This window comes from Moschus berezovskii, chromosome 3 (assembly GCF_049115385.1).
Source record: "Moschus berezovskii isolate FMDL1 chromosome 3, NW_MosBer_1.0, whole genome shotgun sequence".
Classification (NCBI taxonomy): Eukaryota; Metazoa; Chordata; class Mammalia; order Artiodactyla; family Moschidae; genus Moschus; species Moschus berezovskii.
In genome coordinates, this window is record NC_142462.1 from 69,491,385 (window position 1) to 69,518,590 (window position 27,206).

At 41.8% G+C, this 27,206-nt stretch overlaps 1 protein-coding gene across 2 annotated transcripts in view; it reads left to right on the forward strand.

The window, feature by feature from the left end:
- Positions 1–27,206, forward strand: part of AOAH (acyloxyacyl hydrolase) — a 196,432-nt gene that overhangs the window by 95,048 nt on the left and 74,178 nt on the right. For both annotated transcript variants that reach the window (XM_055420873.2, XM_055420871.2), the window contains exons 11-12: positions 1,621–1,715; positions 21,846–21,937. In XM_055420873.2, coding sequence (XP_055276848.2) covers positions 1,621–1,715; positions 21,846–21,937 — 187 coding nt within the window. The remainder of the gene's footprint in view (positions 1–1,620; positions 1,716–21,845; positions 21,938–27,206) is intronic.

Here is a 27,206-nt window from a genome sequence, read left to right on the forward strand (position 1 = left end):
TGTTTAGTTGCTAAGTCGTGTCCAACTCTTTTGAGACCCCATGGACTGCAGCCTGCCAGGCTTCGCTGTCCATGGGATTTCCCAGGCAATAATACTGGAGTGGGTTTCCATTTCCTCCTCCAGGGGATCTTCACAACCCAGGGATTGAACCCACATTTCTCACATCTCCTGCATTGGCAGGTGGTTTCTTTACCACTTCGCCACTAGGGAAGCCTACCAGTACTCTTAGGAGAAACTTATTAATACCAACCACATAGTACTGAAAACTTGGTACTGCTGATGCCCAAACAGCCTCAAACAAGACCCTATGGTAGCATCAATATTTTTGTTTAGGGATTGCTTTTTCCTAGCATTTAAAAATATTTCATTCACTCAACAGGATATTTCATGATTACCTATTCCTATTATGCACCAAGGACTATACCTGGCTCTGAGTTTTCATGGGCAGACATGATACAGTCCTTGTCGTCAATCAACTTAAGGTCTAACTGTCTCTAAGCTGTCAGGGGAGTAGGACAGAGGTAAAAAGTGTAAGGACCCAATACATAAGTCATACCATTTAGAAATGCTGTAGGATGAATAAAAGAATGAATTAACAAATAAATGAATAAATAAACATCTAAGTGAAACCATGGTGTGAGGCTCTGGGGTCACTATGGGATGTCTCTTGGATTCCCTAAGTCCCATTCCCTCCTCCATGTTCTGGGCCTTCTCAGTCCCCAGCTGCATAGTCAAATGCTAGCTGTCCCAGAGTCCTGAGATAGGGAGCCACTGGAGTAAGGCTGGACCATCCTTGGCTTGATTCAGGGGGTTTGTAGGTGGGGAAAGGAGGCTCTTCTCTCTGACTCTGGGAGGCATCACTCGATTCTTTCAGGACTTTAAGAATTTTGGAAGAGTACATGCATCACCCATGGGTGAATTCCTCAGAATCAGATTAAGTGATTTGTGGAAATGGCAACCCACTCCAGTGTTCTTGCCTGGAGAATCCCAGGGACGGGGGAGCCTGGTGGGCTGCCGTCTATGGGGTCGCACAGAGTCGGACACGACTGAAGTGACAGCAGCAGCAGCAGCCTCAAATGTTCAAGGCTGCACAGTGACTTTATTTCTCCATTTCTCCATAAATCAGCCATTATTGTCCATTCGGCGCTTTTGCCTTTATAGATTCAGGATTTTAAAAATCCATAACATGTTTGAAAATTCAAAATTGCTCCATGAGATCACTAATTCCTAAAGTGAATTATAATAGAAATGGGTATGCTTTCCAAGAAAGCAATTTTCAGGACCAAAATCTGGGCATATTTCTGAGTTCAGATAAAGTTTTGATGTTTTTATTCATCCATCATTCACTTAAGAGGTTGCACAGCAGTTTGTTTTATGCGGAGTTAGGAAACACACCTGCATCTCTACAGCTTAGTTGGCAGTTTCAGTGGCCTCGAAATCTCATTCAGCTCCTAAATGCTATGCCCCTCATCCTCCAACACTCAAAAAGTGGCAGTGTATCACTGTTATGATGCTCCATGCATGGAATACACACCAGGGTATGTGCTCACCTAACTACCTAACCTGGAGGCTCCAAACTGCTTGAGTGCATAAATAATGCAAATAAATTGTGCCCCCTAGGTTCACAGCCCAGGGGAGTCATTTTGCTGGGGGACTCGGCTGGGGCTCATTTCCACATCCCTCCTGACTGGATCACAGCTTCGCAGATGTCTTTGGTAAGTAATTTTGGCAGTAATCATCACCGATGTGCTGGCCTTTGTGTTTGGTTCCTCCTTGCTCTCTATAAATGTAATGCCAGTTCCAAACAGGTGTGAATTTCCCCTCTCAGCACAATCTGCCATAAAAGACACATCCGCTGCCATTTCAGTTCAGTCCAGTTCAAACAATGTGATAAGAACAACACTCTCACAAGAAGACCATCTTGTCCATTAGAGAAGGAGGATGGTACCCCTGACAGGTGGGAAGGAATGTGGGCACAAGGGGGAAGCACTTGTCACACGACCACCTTAGGATGTGGTTCCTTCAACCTCCTATAAAATGGGACTGCTGATCCAGATAAATTAAACTACAGAAATGATCAGTTCTTCCTTGATCCCTTTTTGCAAACTGAAGAAATCAGACATGAACCTAAACACTCTCTAACTGGGCCTCTTCCTGTTTCCAAAACTGGGCAAATACAGCACTCCCGCATAAGGATGAGAAAACAGAGAAACATTTGAATATAGAAAAAAATGTTCATGATCTCCAAAGAGGAGAGCTGTTTCAAAAAAAGCTTGCAACAGGAAAGTGAATTTTGTAAGATATTAAATCAGATTCTCAGTAATAATTTGAGGAGACAGCACTTCGTGAAAAACAAAGAGGCTGAGATCAGGGAAGACTACTTTTAGGTGAAACAATAATTGCCTGATGTAAAAATGTGATGGCCATACTGACAAGCAAGTTGGACAATGCGAAACAAACAGGGTGAGAAAACCAGTCAGCCCACTGGGGAAATTCTGGAACTCATGTAAGAGGCATATAGAATAGGTCCTGGAGATTGAATAGGAAACCCAGAAGAAGAGAATACATTAGACAGAGAAGTGGTGACCAAACAAAAAATTTTAAAAAAAGAGAGAGAGATAATTTTCTTTAGTTGAAGAAATCCTTGACTTTAATCCAAAATCCACTGAACTCCAGAAAGTGTAAAACGGACTCTCCTCATTGTGTCTGGCTTCTCCTTTTTATTCCAAATATAAAGAATAATCTTGCAGTCATTCTGCTCTTACAAATAACTGGGGACATACTAGGAGACAAAAATCTTTTTGGTATCAGACTTCTCTCTCAACAGTAAATTTTGGAAAATAGTGGAATAGCTTCTACAGCATTTTGAGGATGGTGTGTCAAAAATGCTCCAGCTGCCAAGATATTGTTCCTACATGAGAGTCACAGGAACAGATCCCCAGTCATCCAAAGATTCAGAAAACATAACAGATTTATACCTTCCTGAAAAAAATATTTTAGGAAGTATTCCAATTTCTCTGAGCATGATATTACAAAGGGCAGGCCATAAAAAGTATTACTAGGTTTAATTACATAAAATCTTCAAATGTGTGCAATGTCAAAAAATTCATAAAATTAAATGATAGGTGAAAAACTAGAGCAATATTTATACCATATGACAAGATTTAAATCCTCTAATAATAAAGAGTTCCTGCATATCAATAAGGGAAAACAATTTAATTTTTTAATGATCAAGAACATGACCAGTAAATATAAAAACAGCTTCATCTTCAGTAGTAATCAAAGAAAAAAAAGTTAAAACCATAATGAGATATCATCTATTGTCTGATAAATAGGCAAAGGTTAAAAAGTGATGAAGGCCTACTTTTAACAAGAATATGGTGAAAGGGACATGTTCATTCACCACTAATGAGAGCTTAAGTTGCTAGAACTACTCTGAAAGCAACTTGACAATATGCATAAAGTGCAACACCATATGCTGTAGCCCACCAGGCTTATCCATCCATGGGATTCTAAAGGCAAGATTACTGGAATGGGTTGTCATGCCCCCCTCAATTTTGGACATACCAGAGGTCAAATCCTGGCTTAGTCACTTACCTTTAATTATTAATATTTTCTCTGAACTTTAATTTCCTCATGTATAATATATAAATAATGAGAGATATTTCATTAGAAATTCAGGATGATTTTATGACAGATGTTAAAAATTGGACTAGTTATTTCTACCTAACTTTCAACTGAGATCCCAAGATAATATGGGTCAACTATTCCCACCTTCCACAGTCAAATATTAGGACTGCAGCACCACCCATAGAAGAAGGGAGGGAAAACTATTTCTGCAACCTGTAGCTTGAGGCTGGGAATGGCTAGTGTCAGTATGGCATCGGGGCTCAGCTGTCCCCATGGGGGAACGATGTGATGCTTCCCCTCACTGTGGGAGGCTACTAAGTGACTTGGACAGGTGTCTCCTGAGACAGGAGTCAAAAAAGCTGGAGTCTGACACTTTTGTGAGTAATATAAGGGTGGTGACTGAAGCATCAGGACAGGAAGAGTATGTGTCCTGGGGCAAGGACATGGACCCCCCTGGAAGGAAGAACCAGCCTGGGCCATTGAAAATCTTGGAAATGATTTCCCTGGATTTGACATCTATGTGGGGACTAAACTCCAGATGACCAGGGGCTGGAGCATGAAACTTAAGTGAAAGTGAAAAAAATGTACCAACTCCACACCAGAATTTATTAATTCACTAGAAAATAGAAATAAGAAACATATTAACATAAATAACATATTTTTATAATAAATAACTTTATTTTCCAAAACAAAAGTTAAATTAGAATAATAGCACTGTTTTCTGCTTTTGTGAATCTCCTTGATATCTGAATAAAAGACAGCTAAATTAAAAGACGCTTTCTCCTTGGAAGAAAAGCTATGACAAACTTAGACAACATAGTAAAAAGCAGAGACCTTACTTTGCCAGCAAAGTTCCATCTAGTCAAAGCTATGGTTTTTCCAGTAGTCGTGTATGGATGTGAGAGTTGGACCATAAAGAAACCCGAGTGCCGAAGAACTGATGCTTTTGAGCTGTGGTGTTAGAGAGGACTCTTGAGAGTCCCTTGAACCGAAAGATACAACCAGTTAATCCTAAAGGAACTCAGTCCTGAATATTCATTGGAAGGACTGATGCTGAAGCTGAAACTCCAATAATTTGGCCACCTGTTGGGAAGAACTGATTTATTGGAAAAGACCCTGATACTGGTAAAGATTGAAGGCAAGAGAAGAAGGGGATGACAGAGGATGAGATGGTTGGATGGCATCACTGACTCAGTGGACATGAGTTTGAGCAAGCTCTGGGAATTGGTGATGGACAGGGAAGCCCAGAATGCTATAGTCCATGGGGTAGCAAAGAGTTGGACATGACTGAGCAACCGAACTGAACTGAAATTCCCATATCTGCTTCTGCTTACAATGTTTCTGTATCCATGTATGTAACCTCTTGAAATCTCATTGTACCCTTATGAGTGAATTAAAATGAAAAAGGTAAATCAAGTCTTACTATTGTGATAATAATAGTGATCTCATGAACACTTTCTGAAGGTTTTGATGATTCCCCATAGATCCTCAGACTGTACTTGAGAACCACTGTCATTTTCCCACTGCCTCCACTGTCCAACTTTGAGGATTTACAAAAGAAAAATGTGTTTGTAGAGTACTGCAGTGTAGTTTTCAAAATTCTTCACATGTAGAAATGCCAAGAAAGAAGCACTCTAAGACAGACCATATAGGGCAAAATGGGGAAGCCATCAGCATGGTGTGGGCTCATCTCTCAACCTAAACATTTCTGGAGGATGTTAGAGAGTGTGAAGTTCCCCAGGAGGGCATCTCTGCCCATCTGACTGTCAGTCCTCACTCTGCCCATGGGTTCTCCTTTAGTGATGTCACCACAAAGGGAGAAATCCTCCAACCTTTTGCTAATTCAACAAGTGGAACCCTTTTAAACTGGGTTTCTTGTCAGTGTCAGAATCAACATTTATCAGGGGTCAGTCAAGGAAATGAAAGCATTCTAACAGAGGGGATTTAATATAGGATACTGGCTACACTGATGGATTTAATACAGGGAACTGATTATACCGACTTTAGAACAAAAATGAATGAGTGAAAGTCACTCAGTCGAGACCAACTCTTTGTGACCCCATGAACTATATAGTCCGTGGAATTCTCCAGGCCAGAATAATAGAGTGGGTAGCCTTTCCCTTCTCCAGGGGATCTTCCCAACCCAGGGATTTAACCCAGGTCTCCCGCATTCCAGGCAGATTCTTTACCAGCTGAGCCACAAGGGAAGCCCCATAGAACAAAAGGGGGGATGCTAAAATTATCAGAGATTAATCACTGCAAGAAGCAACTGCTGATTCCAGAGCTAAAGAACAACAGGAGGAAGAGGTATTACCAGAAGCCAGAGGGAGGGGTGCAGCTGGTGCTTGGACCACTGCACAGCCTGTACTTGCACTGCTGAAGCCACGTGGACCAGCTGCCTCTGAACCACTGAGGAGTGCAGAGGGGAGACAGAAGCAGCAAAGGGGCTGGAGGCTAGAGGCTGCTGAAGAATGCGGGCCTCAGCTAAATGCCAGAAAATAGTTCCTCCTCTCCTTCTCCTTCCCTTCTTGTCCATCTCCCACCTGCACCTCTCATTGGCAGGAAGATGCAGAGGAGTCTGGGAAGTGTAGTTTGCAGAGTCCAGCCCCATAGCACAGAGCAGAGAATAGAGGAGTGGGCTCGGAGCCCAGAAGCCATTGGTGTTAACCCAGTACAGATGACTCAAACCCTTTCAGAACAAGTCTGGAATCCACTCCAGCCAACACTGGGCACCAGAAAGCAGGGATGTCCGAGGAGGCTGAAGTACAACAGAAATCCAATGTGTTGGCTCAAGGCTGGATGACTGGCAGCAAACAGCTATCAGAGGCCAGTACTGATTATTCAACCTTGTGGGTCCCATGGAACTGGAGGTCTGGTTGGTGGTCAGCATAGCCTCGACCCAGTGGAGCCTCATTTCTTCAGGTTTTTATTAACCTGGGGCCTGCCTCACCCAGGGAGCCCACCCTTCCCCCCTCACAACTGGCTGCTATTCACCAAAGGCCAGATCATCCCCTCCTCACCTTTCTTTAGGAATCCTTTCCAAAATGACATGAAGAGGGTGAACAACCGAAAGTCATCTTTAAAAATGAAGCTGTGTGACCTTTCTCCAAACTTCTGCACAGACAGAGGTTCTGAATTTGGATTCTGTACCACTGACTATGAAACTTGAAATTACCTACTGACCCTTAACCCCAACCTGTAATCCCTCATGATCTGGTGTTCCACCAGGAACCATAGTGGGATCATCTCTTCCAAGGTGAACATTTGGCTACATGGCCTTTCTCAGGGTCTGAGAGTGGGGATGCATATTAATCAACCAAGACCCTTCAGGATCCCCCAGCGTGCTTGATGCTATTCCTTTGCTGTGCTAACTAGTAAGTCATATTCTGGGAAGAGCAGTTAAGTGCTATAGAAAAACAAGCTTTTATTGTTCACAGTAGGCCATGCTGCCCTTTAGGAGACTAGTCAATATGTCTTTGCTTTTGTCTCCCTATAAGACAGAAAAGTCTCTTGCAGATACATCACCCCATCCCAGCTGTGCCCATCGAAAAGACTCACAGTCATGGATATCTTTCCTGCACTAGTCCCTCTCCCCTTCTGCTCATGCCATCCCCTAGCTAAAGCAGCGTGGCACCCAGAAGGCCTGTTTACAGCTAATTAGATTAGGAGAGTGTTCATCTGGAAAGATATTTGTAGTTCAATAAAGATAATGTGAAGAATCACCCTCGCTGTTACACAGAAACAAAGGGTTCTGAGGCTCACTCTGCCAGGGACAGAAATCCTGCCCTCTTTCTCTTTAAAAAAGAAAAAAAAAAAAAACCACACCTTAGCATCTCTCCAAGATGTCCTCAGCAGTCAGGTTCAAAATAAGCTTTCCGTATCACACAGAAGACCTCAGCTTAGAAAGATTTCAGAAGCAAACAGAGAGCAAATCTGAGAATACTTTCATGCTGTCTTATTTTATTTTCTTTCAAAGGAAAAACAATCACTGCTTGAGTTGTTTTGTTGACAAAGAAGGGAAGGTAGAGAGATCAGCAAGGCTAGTAATAGAAGCTGCCCTCCTGCCTCTTCCCCCATCTGCTTGAAAATTATTTCCAAAATATTAAATGCTGCGTTTCACTGAACCAGAATTGCATGACGGGTTGGGGATTGGTGGGGAGAGAAGAAGAAACGATTTCAAAATACAATTTCCCAAATGTTGATTTTGCTAGCGAAGACTGTTGCCTGTATTATTATAAAATCTTCGCACGACCCCTGGCAGGCTGTTGTCTGTAGGGTAAGTAAGTGCAGATTGAATTTCGTGCTGTGTCAAGGACAAAATGAATCCTTAATCTGGCTGCAGAAAATGCATATTCACCCGAGAGCAAAGCAGCTCCAGTCTTTCAAGCCCCTCTGCATTTCTTTCCTCTCTTGGAGATGATTTTGTAAATCAAGCTAGTCTACTCTTTATTAGCCCTCAGACAACAGAGCCAGCATCTGAGCTCTCACCCTGCCTCTCACTACCTGGCCCTGCCTCCGCTCTCTTGATTTATCAGTGAGCATAAAGCTTCCATTAAGCATAAAGGCTGATTTTCATGGTGCATAATAAAATATGGAAATTCTACCTCCGCTAACTTCATGTCAACTCCAGAAATATTAAGAGTTAGGGTACTTTTAAAATTATTTTTTCAAATGAGGAAAGGCTGTTGTCTAATAAAACTGGATAAAATTACATTTTCTGCTCCTCAGACATCTTAAAAGCTGACAGATTAAAGATGCTAAACAATGAGGAGTGAAGCCCCAATCCTAGTTAATTCTCATTTATTCTGTCAGGAAAAGAGAGTTCTGTGTACCACGGTGAATCGTTTTCTCCAACAACAATCACGCCACACGAGAAAGAATGTTCTTCTGTTCCCTTTCCCTGTTTATGGGCACAGGGCAGGCGGGCTGTTGCTTTCAGTCCTGATCAATTCGGTGCTCCTTTCTTCCTGCTCAAGGTGAGCATCTGCATCTCTTACCTGACAGCAAAGTCAGGTTTTCTTGCAGCCTCATGCCTCTGAAATCATTGATGATCTTAGCCCTCTATGCCTTCTGTAAGGATTAAAAAGACACAAACACTGGTTGTTTTGAAAAACTACAAGAGGAAATTATTTTAAGCTCCATACTTCTGAAAGGCATTTATAATCATTCAGCCCACATGCCTGCTCCCCGGGCATGTTAGATAGAGATCTCCACATAAAGAGGCAGCATGAGTCAGTAAACACCTGTGCAATCCAGTGTGTTGTGAAGACCAGAGAACAATCCTTGCCCTCTAGCTAATTATATCTACCATTCTGCTTCACTCTCCCTCAAGTTTCTCGGCCATAAAATAGGTTTCATGGTAGTGATGCTTCATAGAGGAAATGTTTAGAATCTCACATCCGTTGGCATGGGGGAAGAGGACAATTCTAGCATTTAAAAATAATTCTGAATGGTTGGAATTGACTGCTATATACCATTCATTCACTGGTTCCTTCAAATAGTTCCCTCCATGCCTCTCCTGGGGATTACCCAGCCCAGTCCTTGCCAAGGGCTTCTGTGTGATTTTGTGTCAAGTCTGGCTTCTGTGTGATTTTCTGGGGATTTCCTACTTAAGGCAATGACTGGAGGATTGGTCAGAGGTAGGAGCTAAACCATCAATCCTAGAGGAGAATCATGGGGAGCTTTATGAAATACAAGGTCCACAGAAAGTGTCATACTGAGTGAAGGAAGTCAGACAGAGAAGGAGAAATATCATATTACATCCCTTACACGTGGAATCTAAAAAGAAATGATACAAATGAGCTTACTTACAAAATAGAGAGAGACTCACAGACTTAGAAAATGAACTCATGGTTGCTGGTGGGGTGGAGGGATAATTGGGGACTTTGGGAAGGTCGTGTACACACTGTTATATTTAAAATGAATATAACCAACAAAGACCTATTGTTTAGCACATGGAACTCTGCTCAATGTTATGTGTCAGCCTGGATGGGAGAGGGGCTTGGGGGAGAATGGGGAGATGTTTATGTATGGCTGGGTCCCTTCACTGTTCATCTGAAACTATCACAACATTGTTAATTGGCTATACCCCAACACAAAATGTTTTCAGTGTTAAAAAGAAAAAGAAAAAAATGAAATACAAGGTTCAAAGATTCCAGAAGCAGAAATTGAAGATGGTATCACCAAGAATTTAAAGCCTAGTTGATAAAGAACCCAAAGGAAAGTAGATCAAGAAGAACCAAAGAGTAAATATACACAATGGGCTATTCAGTTCAGTTCAGTTCAGTTCAGTCGCTCAGTCGTGTCCGACTCTTTGCGACCCCATGAATCACAGCACGCCAGGCCTCCCTGTCCATCACCAACTCCCGGAGTTCACTCAAACTCATGTCCATAGAGTCGGTGATGCCATCCAGCCATCTCATTCTCTGTCGTCCCCTTCTCCTCCCGCCCCCAATCCTTCCCAGCATCAGAGTCCTTTCCAGTGAGTCAACTTGTCTACTCAGCCATTAAAAAGAATGAAATAATGCCATTTGCACCAACATGGGTGGACCAAAGATTATTATATTAAGTGAAGTAAGTCAAAGACAAGTGTCATATGCTATCACTTATATGTGGAGTCTAAAAAATGTTATAAATGAACTTATTTACAAAATACAAATAGACTCACAGACATAGATGACAAACTTATGGTTACCAAAGGGGATAAATTTAGTAGGAGTTTGGGAGTAACATATAAACACTACTATATATAAAATACATAAGCAACAAGAAGCTACTGCATAGCACAGGGTATGTGCTAAGTCACTTCAGTCACATCTGAGTCTTTGCCCTTTGGACATGTAGCCTGCCAGACTCCTCTGTCCATGGGATTCTTCAGGCAAGAATACTGGAGTGGGTTGCCAGGCCCTTCTCCAGGGGATCTTCCTAACCGAGGGATTGAACCCAGGTCTCTTAAGTCTCCTGCATTGGCAGATAAGTCCTTTACCACTAGCCCCACTGGGAAGCCCATAGCACAGGGAGCTATATTCAACATCTTATAAAAACCTATTATAGAAAAGCAGCTGAAAAATAATATGTATATGTATGTAATATGTATATACAACTAAATCACTTTGCTATACACCAGAAACTAGCACATTATGAGTTAACTATAATTCAATTAAAAAAAAGAAGAACCAAGGAGGTCATGATTTCACATTGATAACATATTAGCCAGAAAAAAAGAAGGGTAGGTCATCCCTTCTTAAAAGATTAATTATTAATCAAGCAGGGTAGAGGCTCAGCTGCTGTGAAAAAATCTCCAAATTAGTGATTTACGATGGAAACATACTTTCCTCTCATATAATATGGTGTGATGAGAGCTGGAGAAGGGTACCTCACAGAGGAAGGTCAGAGCAGTCAAGAACGTCAGGATTTAGCTAATGCTTGACCAATAACAGCAACTGGTTAAAGGCAGAAGGAGAAGGAAGAGCTTGTGACAAGCCCCAAGGTCTGAGGGGCCGCAGGTGGTTGAGTGGTGGGAGAGAGAGGACCAGGAGAAGAGGCTGGGGCAGTGGGTGGTGCCACGTGAGGACGGTACTGAATAGCTGTAGTAACCTGTAGAGCAGCCTTTCCGGAATCTGGCTAGTGACTGCAGCCCTTTAGGACACTTTTAAAAAATAAAGATTCTAGGGCCCCAGCACAAACCTACCTGAACAGAATCCATGTTTAAAAGAAGCTCCCCATGAGATTCGGGGATACACTGATGACGACGGCGGGGGAGTGTGAGGAGGCAGGGACCCTGGCCAGAGGCGGCAGCGCTGACTTACGTTGGAAAGATAGAGGTTGTGTGACAGCTTCTTGGGTGAAGGGAAAACAGGGAAGAGGACGAAAATGAGAGCATTTTTGTGAGTGACCTAGTGGGATGGAGAGCGCAGCTCAAGCCTGCTCATTCAGTTCAGTTCAGTTCAGTCGCTCAGTCGTGTCCGACTCTTTGCGACCCCATGAATCACAGCACGCCAGGCCTCCCTGTCCATCACCAACTTCCGGAGTTCAAACTCCTCAAACTCATGACCATCGAGTCGGTGATACCATCCAGCCATCTCATTCTCTGTCGTCCTCTTCTCCTCCTGCCCCCAATCCTTCCCAGCATCAGACTCTTTTCCAATGAATCAGCTCTTCGCATGAGGTGGCCAAAGTATTGGAGTTTCAGCTTTAGCATCAGTCCTTCCAAACACTCAGGACTGATCTCCTTTGGAATGGACTGGTTGGATCTCCTTGCAGTCCAAAGGAGTCTCAAGAGTCTTCTCCAACACCACAGTTCAAAAGCATCAATTCTTTGGTGATCAGCTTTCTTCACAGTCCAACTCTCACATCCATACATGACCACTGGAAAAACCATAGCCTTGACTAGACGGACCTTGGTTGGCAAAGTAATGTGTCTGCTTTTTAATATGCTATCTAGGTTGGTCATAACTTTCCTTCCAAGGAGTGAGAGTCTTTTAATTTCATGGCTGCAATCAGCATCTGCAGTGATTTTGGAGCCCCCCAGAATTGAAGTCTGACACTGTTTCCCCAGCCTGCTCATTAGGTGCCCCAGTAATGGCTTCCACTCTCCTCACCTCTGTAGTTTGACTGTGGACTTTGGGCTTCTTCTAGAATCTAAGGCTGGATGTTGCCTCTCAAAAGAGGAAAACTACCCCATCCCAGACAAATGGCAGCTTGGCTGCTTCAGAAATGACCAAACCTTTCGAAAATCCAGTGGTGGTATCTGAAGACTGGACTTTTATGATATTCATTCATTGTTATCTGTTCCTGGCCCTTAGAGGGGTTATTTTTTCTGTTTGTGAAAGAATTTTTTTCATTGGCCTCACAAAAGATTGATTTGCAATTATCTTTGTGTAAGAACATGAAATTTGGAACTCTTGTTTTCTCACTTTTATGAATTTGGATATAGTTCTCCAGTCCCTCTGGAAGTGATGATGAAAATGAAAGTGTAAGTTAGTCACTCAATTATGTCCGACTCTTTGCAACCGCATGGATTATAGCCCACCAGGCTCCTCTCTCCATGGACTTCTCCAGGCAAGAATACTGGAGTACATTGCCATTTCCTTCTTCAGGGGATCTTCTCAACCCAGGGATCAAATCCAAATCTCCTGCATTACAAGCAGACTCTTTACCAACTGAGCCACCAGGGAAGTTAAGAAATGGTGATGGAAAGAATTTAATTCTGTATGAAAAGTCCAGCTACACAATGCATTTTCACTGGATGTGGGGCACTTAGATAAACGCATCCCTCCATTCATTCACTGAATAAATTAATCATGAGGTTAGAGCTTAAATAATAAATAATAGAAGAGGGAAAAGGAAAAGACTATGAGGAGCTGATGAGGTAAAAATAAAAAGAGCTATTTTCAGGCAAAATGATGAAAGATTGTTGCCTGCCATACTGTCCTCTTTATATTTACTGGGCATATTTGTTAGAATTCTGTGTTTAACTATATCTTCACTGTCCCCATAAGTTTCTGGCCTGGCATAGGGTTAAAGATGAAATGCTATACCTCCTCCCTGAAAATTACTTGTTAAACTCAAGTTGAAGTTTAAATGTGCATTGAATAGACGTCATCCCAAGAGCAGAGAAATTATTGTTACTGATCTGTTTATATATAGTTTGTTGTAGGCTGCTGAATTTAGAGGTAATTTGTTACATAGCAATAGGAAACTGGCAAACTTGGTGTTTGGGGTTGGTTGGGGAAGGTGGTTTACTGGTCTTCTGTGTATATAATATGATGAATTTAGCTTTGTGATTTTTTCATATGACATTGTTGTTGTTTAGTCGCTAAGTTGTGTCCAACTCTTTGCAACCCCATGGACTGTAGCCCACCAAGTTCCTTTGTCCATAGGATTTTCCAGGTAAGAATACTGGAGTTGGTTTAGCTATTTCCTTTTCCAGGGGATCTTCTCAACCCAAGAATCAAACCTGCACCTCCTGCTTGGCAGGCAGATTCTTCACCACTGAGCCACCTGAAGCGTATGGCATAGCTAATGTTTAAACTCTTTTTCCCCTACCCCTCTTCGACTGGCTTCCTCTTACGAACCTTACAGGGCTTACATTGGATAACACTTCTTTTAAGATTCCTTCTCTAAATATCCACATGTGGAATAGGTATCCTTTCTATTACCCTAACCTTCTTTCTTATCAATACCACTAATGGCTAACTTTTATTGAGCATTTACAATTCTAAACTTTAGGTGTAGGTTATCTTTTCTAATCTCTCAACCTTCCAATGATATAGGCGCTGGTATTTGTCCATTCTATAGACAAGGGACTGAGACACAGAGGAGTTAAGGAGAGTCTTCCAGGTTACCCAGCTGGGAAGTATTTATTTTCTGTGCCCCTCTAGACAGAATGCCAGGCTGGCACTTGCTGTGTTTCTCAATCTCTCTCTCTCTCTTTTTTTTGTCTCTCTCCATTCTGATAGGGCCACAGGGACTTTGACAATAGACTTATCCCACCGCACATGAACTTCTAAAGTTTGCGAATCTAACTCAAAGTTACATTGCGTTATTGAGGTTGTCTATATAAAAGCATTGGCTGCACGGACAGTGCTGCTTGCTCTAGTTACGCCTGCAACTACAGAGGCAGAAACCCAATGAAATGTCCTCTCCTTGTTCTCCCAGAACTTCATCTGCCAGGTCCCTCTGGAAGATAAACCTCCAGAGCAGCAGAATGTCCTGTTCTTTCCCTGTGGCTGCCTTTCCTGTTTGTGTCAGGCCAGAACAGTCCCTGGGAATGTGAATGGGGTGTTTACAGAGGTGTCTATGTAGGGTCCACATATAATTTCAGTATTTATCTACAAAATACTCATTCTGCACTCTTCATAAGTTATGCATGGCTTCTATAATAGAGACAGAGGAGGAAAAGTTGGAGGCAACTCTAGAGTTATGTATAGATTTCTGAACTGTTTACCTGAAACAGCGTCTGAAAGACCATTCCTCAACAGTAAGCTTCATTTTCAACAATTAGCAAATCCAGCTAGCCAACGTTGTGATTCTGGGAGATCTGGCAGCTTAAAAGAAAAAAAAAGGACCAGATACAAGAAGGCTGGCTGTGAAAAGCCGTGTCCATGGAATTCTCCAGGCCAGAATACTGGAGTGGGTAGCCTTTCCCTTCCCTAGGGGATCTTCCCAACCCAGGGACCAAACTGAGGTCTCCCACATTCTAGGCAGATTCTTTACCTGCTGAGCCACGAGGGAAATCCAAGAATACTAGAATGGATAGCCTATCCCTTCTCCAGCAGATCTTCCCAACCCAGGAAATGAACCGGGGTCTCCTGCACTGCAGGCAGATTCTTTACCAACTGAGCTGTCAGGGAAGCCCCTATTCCACCAGAACTTGGGTTCAAATCCCAGCCCCTACTATTTACCAGCTCTGTGATTTGGCAGTTGTCCAAACTCCCTTTAAATTCTGTTCACAGTAGTTTTTCTGGGCCCCACTGCCCAGTGTAAGGGATTCATCGACTAACAGAAAATACAGAAATCTCCCTCAGACTGGAACCAGTGATGGGGGTGGGGAGGTGCCATTTAAGAGGACCTTTTTCAGTATCTTTGATTGGGATAAAGCATGATTATTTAATTCACTGCTATTCATATGAGACCTGGGTACTTGTTCGTTTTAAGAGGTAAGATGTGAGAGTTGGACTGTGAAGAAAGCTGATCACCGAAGAATTGATGCTTTTGAATTGTGGTGTTGGAGAAGACTCTTGAGAGTCCCTTGGACTGCAAGGAGATCCAACCAGTCCATTCTAAAGGAGATCAATCCTGGGTGTTCATTGGAAGGACTGATGCTAAAGTTGAAACTGCAATACTTTGGCCACCTCATGCGACGAGTTGACTCACTGGAAAAGACTCTGATGCTGGGAAAGGTTGGGGGCGGGAGGAGAAGGGGACGACAGAGAATGAGATGGCTGGATGGCATCACCGACTCTGTGGACATGAGTTTGAGTGAACTCCGGGAGTTGGTGATGGACAGGGAGGCCTGGCGTGCTGTGATTCATGGGGTCGCAGAGAATTGGACACGACTGAGCGACTGAACTGAACTGAACTGATTCAGCATCTAATAATGGTAGTTGTTCAAAAAGCATGTGTGGAGTAGATAGAGGAGAAAGAGAGGGAGAAAAACTAATCCCTGCCTCACAGAGTTGTTCCATGAGGTTGAACAATTTTCCTAAGTTTCCTGTCTCAGTGCCTGGCACATAAGGAGAACTTGAGATTAGTTCCCTTCCCCACTCTGGTTTAAAATGCAAAAGTTATCTGGGAAACAGCACATTCAAGCACCAAAAATGTGTGTACATTCGTTTATAGGATTTGTTGACTTTTAAAAATGCACAGTGTGAGAGTTGCAAGTTAAATTTTATTTGGGGCATAATGAGAGACAGCATTTCAGATAGCTCCGAGAAACTGCTCCAAGGAGGAAAGGAGGGAACTAGTATTCACAGGAGCTTTACAGCAAAGAATAGGTAGTCAGAACATCATAAGATTATTGTTAGTTAAAGAAAACCAGATATTCCAAGTTAAGAAATTTAGCACTTTTCTATGTATGGGAAGATGTAGGGGTCTGGGCTCACTAAAATCTTTGTTTTGACATGCACCTCAGCTATCTGGGGCTGTATCCTGTGTTTTCACATCCTGAGCTTCCTCAGGGCTCGCTTTAGGGAGTGGTTGTAGTATGATGGCTGCTAGAGGGCAGGTACTCTTTTCCTTCCCGAGGAAGGAAGGAAGCCATTACTTTCCTCAGGAATCACCAGCTCACATAGGAGAGCTGCAGTCACTGATGACTGTGAAAACCTGTCCACTGATACGGCAGGACATATTCCATTTCTCAGAGTTATGCACGAAGCAAAACCTGAAGAATGGGACCAGAAGAAGAAAGTGTGTGTGAGAGTCAAGGAAGACCCTTAAAGTTTCATAGATTCGGTGTTCCTGTAAGAAAACGGCACTGGAGCTGTGGGGGGGGAGGTGCAGAGGAGGGGCAGTGAGGAAGGGCCTTTCTGAAAGGGCAGGAGGCAGTTCAGTAACACGGTGGGACTGAAAGGCATAAAGCAAGGGAAACCCTCACCTATGCCACCTGCAGGACAGATGAAATGAGGGCGGACCAAACAGGACTGGGGGCCCCGTGGTCTCAAATGCTAAACAGATAATAGTGTCTCTGATTCCCAGGTCTTGAGACTCACTCCATTATCAAAAGACCAACAAATCCGTTTGCTTTGAGAGTTTAGTTCCTGGGAGATAAATTTTTAAAAAGACTTGTTTAACTGCTGATGATATCTTTGGTATCTTTTTCCAATAGCAGTTAGCTACAGATTTCTCCAAGTGATCTTGTACTTTTCAAAAATAGTCACTTTAGGTCTATCTCAGTTAAGAGTTTGGTGTGATTTTTTTTTTTAAAAGAATACACTGTGCAAAGCCTTGGTGGATGGGGAGGACTCCAATGTAAACAGTAAAATAAAGGTGGCAAGAATATTCCCTTTGTCGTTGAAAGGCTGGCAGAACCAGATGTATGGGTGATGGATGCCATTATTCTCTTTCTCTCACTTAAGATGGCTTTATGAAATGAAAATATAAGTTGCTTATTGAAGCTAGGGCTTAAAATATTCCCAAACCCGAAGTATTATACATACTAAAATTAATTAAAATGAGAACCAGTGAGGCTTCTCAAAGTATGGAAGTACACACAAAGAAATGTTAAGTGAAAATATTACACAAAAATGCTATACACTTGCCAGTTACAATATAAAACATTTTTATGTCATTGATAAAGTCAGAAGAAAATTTGAAGCAACGCAGTAGTTGATTTAATACTCACTGAGTTTCTGGTGCTGTTTACAAGTTTGGAAATTTTTTCTTGGTAAATATTAAGTCTTTCCATGTATGTACATCTAAGGTACACTTAAGATGAGTTTCCGAAGAACATAATGCTCCAGAGGAATAAGCAAGAGTTGATGAGGGAGATCTTAATTTGCATTTTTCCTGCCTTAAATGCCTGAAATATCTTGAGTATAATGTTGCGTGAATAAGGCTTTTAGTGTTTAATGTGATATGACTTAAACGTTCTCTTTCTGCTAGGGTCTATAAAACCTTTGCTATTAATGTCTGTTACTTTTCATTTTTATCTACCAAATTTACTAAGGAAGAAAAAAATATGTGAGGTTTCCATTTGTCTGCTCAAATATTTTCTATTATTTCTGGCAATAAACTTTATTCTTCTTAAAACCAGAAACAACCCACTTGGAAAGAGAGATGGTAGGTGATCCATCCTCTAAATATGATGCTGTCTTGATCCTCCCAACAGTCTTGTTGAAGTAGATAGGATAATAGTCAGCGATATCAGAACTGGAACACTAGTAAAGCTATATTTTCCTTACTTTTGCACAGCTAGTAGTAGTAAAACCTTGCCATAAAACCATAAATGAAGTCTGAAATATTAGACCAGGAAAACACAGATTTGCTTTATTTCAAGGTTAATCAAGTAACCAGGATATGCCTATACAGGTGACCTTCCTGGGCCTTTCAGGGCTCCAGCTGTAGGATGCACACACACCCACCTTGATCCCAGTGGCAATTCAGCACCAGCCACTATCCACTCCTGGATATGGGGATAATTCCAGGGCTGGTGACGGAGGGCTTCCTGGAGAGCAGCAGAGCCCGGGATTCTCCAAGGTAGTTGAGACCATTTTTTCAGATTGATCCAGAGAGAACAACTGGGATAATACTGGGGAATGGAGACCACCCTCCCTTCTTAAGATAGGTTTGCTGGCCATTTCCTCACCAGTCCTATCCCTTTCTCAACATCTTTTCTGCCTCGACCAGGAAGATAAAATATTTTTACCCACCTCTGATTGAGAATAGGGGCTGCATGGAGTATGGAACCCATTTCCAGTATGTCATATCCAAACCATGAAATTGTGCTGAATTTGTAGAGACATAGAAATCAGATCTCCTGATTCCTAGAACAGACTCCCTCCCCGACTCTGGTAGCACACTTCAGAACTACCACCCCTGACATTATTATTCCAGGTTGCAGGATATCAGACATGCCACCCTATGTTTGAAGAGTTCTTGCCTACCACCTTCTTCTGAAGGAAAAGCAGACTCACCCAGAATCACAAGCCCAGTTCCATACTCAGTTTTCAAAATCTGGGGTTTTCATTGTGCAGATGACTGAAGAAATGGTGATAAAGTAATGTGGGGGTGTACTGTGTCATTCTTAAAGTTTTAATGTGTTTTTACAGGCTGCTAACTTACTTAGCACAGCTCATAAATTCTGCCTGCATTTCACAAACCACTTGCTTCCTCACTATCTTGACTTAACACATCTTATGAGTTTCATCCACTCTATTTGTTTTTCTTGTCTTTTCCAATAGAATTGAATATTCTCAAATCCTACAGCAAACATATATTATAAGCAGAAAGACCTAGGGAAAAAATAAGATGAAAAAGCAGATAAAGAATTTTATTTTAGTGTCGGGAGAAACAGAAACTATAGGAGCGCGTAGCTGAGTCATGGTAGTGATGGAGTTTAGAGCAGAAAGTGGTGGATGCTTCCTGCCAAGAGGGGACAAAGTATCAGCTGCTGGAATTGCATCGACTGTGGAGACTTACTGGGAGGGTCCATGAGTTAGTTTCTGCTCCTTTGACACAGCTAAATCATAACAACTACAGTTGTATTCCAAGAAGCCATCCTTCCCAACCACCTCCCACCCACTTCCAGCCTCCACTTGTGCTGGAAATCGCATTGAGAATAATAATAATGCTGGGGACCTTGGGATTGGCATGTGCCAGGAGAAGATGATTGAGGAAAGGGGAGTGAAGGAAGTTCACAGAACCATGGGAAAAAGTGAAGGACACCATGGGATAACCACTGTGTGTGAATATAGTTCCTACATGACTTATTTTGAGAAGGGTTTATATCTTGGACCCTCATGAGAACTATAAGCAAATTGTCCAGTTCAGGCCATGTCATCATTTCCTAGGGTTTCCACAGCACAGCACCACAAATTGGGTGGCTTAAAACCACAGAAATTTATTCTCATAGTTCTATAGGCTAGAATAGAATAGTCATATAGGAGATCAGGATATTAGCAGGATGATTCTTCCTAAGGGATCTGAGAGAGACTCTGTCCTGTGCCTCTTTTCTAGCTTCTGGTGACCTCTGGCAATCCCTGGTGTTCCTTGGCTTGTAAAAGCATCATTCCAGTCTCTGCCTTCATCATCACATGGCCTTCGTCCAGTACCCATGTCTCTTCTTCCTCTTCTTCTAAGAACCCCTAATCATACTGGACTAGAGATTTTATCCAAATGGGGATTCCCAGGTAAAATACAGGACACTCAGTTAAATTTGAATTTAGATATGCAACGAATAATTTTTTAAGTGTAAGTATGTTCCAAATATTGCCCAAGACATAATTATACTAAAAATTATTCCCTGTTTAACTTAAATTCAATTTCTTGCATATTCATTTTTTTAATTGTGGTAAAATACACATAACATAGAATTTGTCATCTTAACCATTTTAAACAAACAATTTTGTAGTGTTAAGTATATTCACATTGTTGTACAACCAACCTCTGTAATTCCTACTTCCCCTTCCCTTAATCCCTGGCAATCACCGTTCTACTTTCTGTCTCTATGAGTTTGACTACCCCTACCTCCTCATGCGATGAGTTGACTCACTGGAAAAGAGTCTAATGCTGGGAGGGATTGGGGGTGGGAGGAGACGGGGACGACAGAGAATGAGATGGCTGGATGGCATCACCGACTCAATGGACATGAGTTTGAGTGAACTCCGGGAGTTGGTGATGGACAGGGAGGCCTGGCGTGCTGTGATTCATGGGGTCGCAAAGAGTCGGACACGACTGAGTGACTGAACTGAACTGAACTGAATATTTCATATTCAATCCCTGGTTAGCAACTGCGCACACACACATGATACCTCTTATAAATAGAATCGTGTAAGAGTTTTGGTTTTTTTTCAACTGACTTCTTTCACTTAGCATAATTTCCTCAAGATTCATCCATGTTGTAGCATGTGTCAGAATTTCCTTCTTTTTTAAGATTGAATGTGGTTCCCTGGTGGCTCAGATGGTAAAGAATTGCTTACAATGCAAGAGACCCAGGTTGGATCCCTGGATCAGGAAGATCCCTTGGGGAAGAGAATGGCTAACCACTCCAGTATCCTTGCCTGGAGAATTCCATAGGCAGAGGAGCCCGGCAGGCTATAGTTCATGCGGTCACAACGAGTCAGACTAAGCAACTAACACTTTCACTTTCGCTTTAAGATCAGTAGTATCCTGTTGAATATGTATACCACATTTTGTTTATAGAATTCAAATTTAACTGAGCACTTGCATTTTTATTTGCTAAATCTGGTAAGCCTATTCCAAACACATTATTCTAGATAAGCTTTTTCTAGGAATTAGACCAGAGGAGGGGTTTATCCCAGAGATCATCTACATTAAGGAACAATCAGGAGACATAGCTAGCAACATTTTTCTTTTGTGATTTTGCACAAGTCATAGAATGTGGTTCAAAGGAATTCTAATTTAAATTAGAATTTGAATTCCATGTCAGGAGTTCCTGAACAGGAGGCTGTGCAAGAGTTGCAAGAGTTCTGTGAACCCCTCAAAATCACAAGCCATGTTGAGTTATATGTGCATCTTCGTGAGAAAAGGAACTGTAAGATTTTGCAAAGGTGTCTAAGAACCCCCACCCACCCAAGGATGTCAGGAGACACCATCCTAATGACTGAAGGCATAGCTGTGAACTCAGGGAAGGCATTTTTGCTGGAGGCTTGAGTATTATTAGTTTTAAGACGATCAATTTTCTGATTACCCAACCTTAAAAATGGAGAAAATCTCAGAAATTAAATAGTTGAAAGTTTACCCATGTCCTGAAGCATCTCTCTCAAATGAGGGATGAGCATGAGATGACATGCTTCTACATCTTTCACAGGAGCTGAATGGAAGCCAGTTTAAGAGTGGATGCTCATCTCTGTGAATTTTCTGATGATGGTTAACCTTAAGAGGTATATGCTTTAAATGCAAAGTCCCTTAAAGAGATTAACAAAGTGAGAGAGAGAGAGAGACAGGCAGAGGGCAATGCCTGAGCAATAGACAACCTTACTCCCTGTTGAAAGCTAGTGACCATTTTGATAATTGCTACTTTGTTTTTCCTTTAGAAATCCTTCTTCAATTTACCAATAGCTCTTACCAATGAGCTTGACTGGCCCCAACTATCTGGTACTACTGGATTTCTGTATTCCACCAGCAGGTATGTATGTTTGCACACCCTCAAACACGTCCATGTGTCTATGTAAGGAACAATAGGAGATGAGGTTTGTTCCCAAGATGGTAAAATGAGAATCATTAGAAATTGCTTCTGGAACACAAGTGACACAACAAACCCACCACTGACATGGAGTCTACATTGTGATGGAGTGTCATGCAAATTAAATTCTGTCTGTGCTGGCAAGGAAAGAGCACTCCTGCTCAGGGGCTCTAGACCTCTGAAAAAAATACTCTAGCACACCACTGAATTTTTCTGACTCAGGAGACGAAGTTTAGTTTCTTATTTACACTCATATATATATTAACATTTTAAAAGATAATAGGCAAGTCTCAAAGTCCTAGAATCATTCTGGCTTTAATGCTCTGAAGTTGAAAGTAGAAATGACTCATGACAAGTCTTGAGTGTCACACAGACCCAGTGTGCTCTGTGCCCCTGGCTGTTGACTCGGGGCCTGGGAACAGCCAGTGCCCCCCTTCCTTTCTTCATCTATTCTGTCCTCAGACCAGGGGGTTCCTCTATGATCAATATGAGATCCCACTAGTCCACCAATCCTATTGCAGTTTCCACCCATCATCCTGTCAGAACCCAGCAGGCAGACAGATTCTCCTTAGAAAGTCAGTGGGGTAAAAGGGAGAGAAAAAGTTGTGAGTCTTCAGACACAAATGGCTTATAATTCTTATAAGGGCTTTGCAGAGAGATTCTGACCCCATGACACAAAGGAAGGAACCATCTAGCTGTGGCTTATGTGAAAGTCAACTCTATCCTGAGCTAGTCTATGCTGACCTAGCACCTTCTTGTATTAGGCTCTGTGTTGCTATTTACAAAACACACTCTGTTCATGGAACTTGCTCCACACTGACTCGAAGCACTGTCCTTATCAGTTTTATTTCCAAGAAGGTGCACAGCCTGGCTGGTTGGCCACCTTCCCTGTGAGGTTTTTTCTCTGTATGTTTGTGGAGGCCCAAGCTATCTGCTTGTCTTTCTCTTAGTGTCTATTTGCCATCTGTTTCTGCGTTCTCTACCATGTAGCCACAATGACAAAGAATAGATTTAACTTCTTTTGATAGAAAAGGGAATTCTCTGTCTGGAATAAGATTTGCAATGGATCCCCATTAAGCAAAAACACAGCAGCATGATGGTCCCAGGGTGTCACCATTCAGTATGTCCCTTGTAGCAGTAGCTTCTGTTAAACCGTCTCATATACTGTCATGCAAATTATTTTTGTTGTTGTTCAATAGCTAAGTCATGTCTGACTCTGTGTGACCTCATGAACTGCAGCACGCCAGGCTCTTCTGTCCTCCACTATCTACCAATCAGTGACACTATCTATCCATTCTATCCTCTACCGCCCCCTTCTCCTTTTGCCTTCAGTCTTTCCCAGCATCAGGGTCTTTTCCAATGAGTTGGCTCTTCACATCAAGTGGCCAAAACTTCAGCTTCAGCATCAGTCCCTCCAATGACTGATTTCCTTTAGGATAGACTGGTTTGATATCCTTGCTGCCCAAGGGATACTCAAGAGTCTTCTCCAGCACCACAATTCAAAAGCGTCAGTTCGTTGACAGTCTTCTTTATGAATCACAACTGGAGTACATGATTAATAGAAAAACCATCGCTTTAACTGTATGTACTTTCGTTGGCAAAGTGATGTTTCTGCTTTTTAATACACTGCCTAAGTTTGTCATAGCTTTTCTTCCAAGGAGCAAGCATCTTTTAATTTCATGGCTGTAGTCATCATCCATGGTGATTTTGGTGTTCAAGAAAATAAAATCTGTCACTGCTTCCTCTATTTGCCATGAAATGATGGGACTAGAAGCCATCATCTTAGTGAGAGAGTCAATTCCTAGGCAGGTTGATAAGAAGTCCGGGGGTCCTCAAGGAGAGAGGGGTCTGGAATTTTCAAGGTGGAAGAAAGGATAAACCTTTTTTTCCCTCTACATTCCTTAGGATTATATAACAATAATGTATCTTGCTTGAGGACAGAAGGAAAAAAAACCTTCTGGCTAATCCTGTTATCTTAAAATGTAAATCATGGGAGTGAGTCTAGTAAGGTCTTTATAACCTCCAGACATTCTTTTGATTCACCTTAATAACTAATTTAAAAGTTTATAACTCCATTGCTAACACTAGCGAGGGGGCACTCTTTCTGCCCCTTCTGATGTCTATGTCAGAAACTTTCTCTGTCTCTTATATACTTTAATAAAACTTTATTACACAAAAGCTCTGAGCAATCAAGCCTCGTCTCTAGCCCCAGATTGAATTCTTCCCCTCTGGAGGCCAAGAATCCCAGACTCTTTTGTGGTTCAGCAACAACCTTTCATTAGTCTCTTTATTGTTGTATTTTAAGCCAGATTTTTCACTCTCCCCTTTCACCCTCATCAAGAGACCCTTTAGTCCTTCTTTACTTTCTGCCTGCCATTAGGTTGGTATCATCTGCATATCTGAGGTTGTTGATATTTCTGTCAGCAATCTTGATTCCAGCTGTGATTTGTCCAGTCCAGCATTTTACATGATATACTCTGCATCTAAGTTAAATAAGCAAGGTTACAATATACAGCCTTGATGTCGTCCTTTCCCAATTTTGAACCAGTTGTTCCATGGCTGGTTCTAACTATTGCTTCTTGACCTGCATGCTGGTTTCTCAGGATACAGGGAAGGTGGTCTGGTATTACCATCTCTTTAAGAATTTTCCACAGTTTGTTATGAGTCACACATACGGTCAAAGGCTTTAGTGCAGTCAATGCAGCAGAAATAGATGTTTTTATGGAATTCCCTTGCTTTCTCCATGATCCAACAAATGTTGGAAATTTGATCTCTGACTCTTCTGCCTTTTCTAAACACAGCTTGTACATCTGGACATTTTCAGTCCATGTATTGCTAAAACCTAGCTTGAAGGATTTTGAGAATCATACTGTTCAAGGGATTCTCATGGCAAAAACATAGTGGAGTGGGTTGGCATTTCCTCCTCTGGTGGACCCATTTTGTCAGAACTCTTCCCTGTGAATCTTTAGCCTTAGGTGGCCCTGCACATCATGGCTCATAGCTTCATTGAGTTATGCAAGCCCCTTCACCATGACGACAAGGCTGTGATCCATTCAGTTCAGTTCAGTTCAGTTCAATCGCTCAGTCATGTCCGACTCTTTGTGACCCCATGAATCACAGCACGCCAGGCCTCCCTGTCCATCACCAACTCCCGGAGTTTACTCAGACTCATGTCCATCGAGTCGGTGATGCCATCCAGCCATCTCATTCTCTGTCGTCCCCGTCTCCTCCCACCCATAATCCCTCCTAGCATCAGAGTCTTTTCCAGTGAGTCAACTCATCGCATGAGGTGGCCAAAGTATTGGAGTTTCAGCTTTAGCATCAGTCCTTCCAATGAACACCCAGGACTGATCTCCTTTAGAATGGACTGGTTGGATCTCCTTGCGGGATGCAAATTATTCCTTCAGATAACCTGTGCTAGGCCAATCTCCTTTAAAGAAAAAGAATTATGAAGTGTGTAAAAATCACTAAAGAGAGATTGGCATTAGAATGAGGATCTTCTTCTAGAAGAATCAGAAGAATAAGTAGAACATTGACTTAGAAGCAGCGTTTGTGAGAGATGTGGCAGCTGCCTCAGGGATTTTGAGCAAATGTTCCTTTGGGTCCAAATGCTTATCAACATGGGATGAAATTTATGGATTTCTCTATTCAACTGGATCTCTGGAAAGTGCCTCCTGCCTCACCCTTTGGCGTTTTCAAATAACAGTGTTATTTGGAAAATGTACCTTTGAAAGCAAAAAAAATGTACCTTTGAAAGCAAAAAAAAGTGTCATTTGGAAGAGAAGATGGTTGTTTTCCTTTCTTTCTTCTGTTAAACACTCCACCCACTCAAAATTTAATATCTCCTTTATGAGATGAAACTAACTCTAATTGAAATTACATGCATGCATCTAAAGACAACATAACCACTTAGTTTAACAAATCTTTACATCACTCAGTTGAGTCAACATTAATAAAATCTGTTCTCTTGACTCTCAGGTCAGGCTTCAGAAAATTCAAAAAGTAATATCCCTTAAAACTATGTGCTTTCTGAAAGAAATTGAGTAGGCTGAAGGAAAAAACAAAAAATGAGGCTGGCAGCTTAGGGGCTGGGAGCCTGACAATAGGGAGAACTCTATAAGCAAGAAGAAAAAACTATTTTTTAAAGATTAAAAATAGTTATTAGTGTTCAGAACACTTTCAAACACAACTAATGTAACAGGAAAATCCTATTTCAGTTAAAGAAGCCAAGGCCCAGTAACCTATATAGAAGGATATAAAACAATACCAAAACTTCAGGAAGGAAGAACTTCTTGTTTAAAAACAATATATTAATAGATGAGAGATATTAAGAGATACAAACTTCCAAGTGCAAACCAAGTGAGTCTCAGGAGTGAAGTGTACAGTGAGGGAAATATAGTCAATAATTATGTAATATCTTTGTACAATGATAGATGGCAACTAGACTGATCATGGTGATCATTTAGAAATGCATAAAAATGTTGAATCACTATGTTGTGTATCAGGAACTAACACAGTGTTATAGTTCAATTATATTTCAAAAACAAACTCATAGAAAAAGATCAGATTTGTGGTTACCAGAGGATAGGAGGAGGAGGAATTGGATGGAGACAGTCAAAAGGTACAAAGGTACAAACTTACAGTTATAAGATAAATAATTACTAGGAACATAATATACAAAATCATAAATATAATTAGCACTACTATACATTATATATGACAGTTGTTAAGAGAGTAAACCCTAAGAGTTCTCATCACAAGAAAGTAATTTTTTATGTTGTATCTGTAAGAGACAATGGGGCTTCCCAGTTGGTGCAGTGGTAAAGAATCTGCCTGCCAATGCAGGAGACGCAGGAGACATGGGTTTGATCCATGGGCTAGGAAGATCCCCTGGAGGAGGAAACAGAAACCCACTCCAGTATTCTTGCCTGGAAAATCCCATGGACAGAGAGCCTGGCGGGCTACAGTCCATAGGCAAAGAGTCGAACATGACTAAGCGACTGAACACATAGGAAATGACAGATGTTCACCAAAGTTACTGTGATAATCGTTTCACGATAGATGTAAGTCACATCATTATGTTGTACATCTTTAACTTAAATGGCAATGTGTGTCAACAGAAAAAGCAACATCTAAAATTCCAGAGCACTGTGAGTCCCTATGGTAGAGTAGGAGGAAGTCTGTGTTTACAGATGAAAGGGTGCTGGTTCTG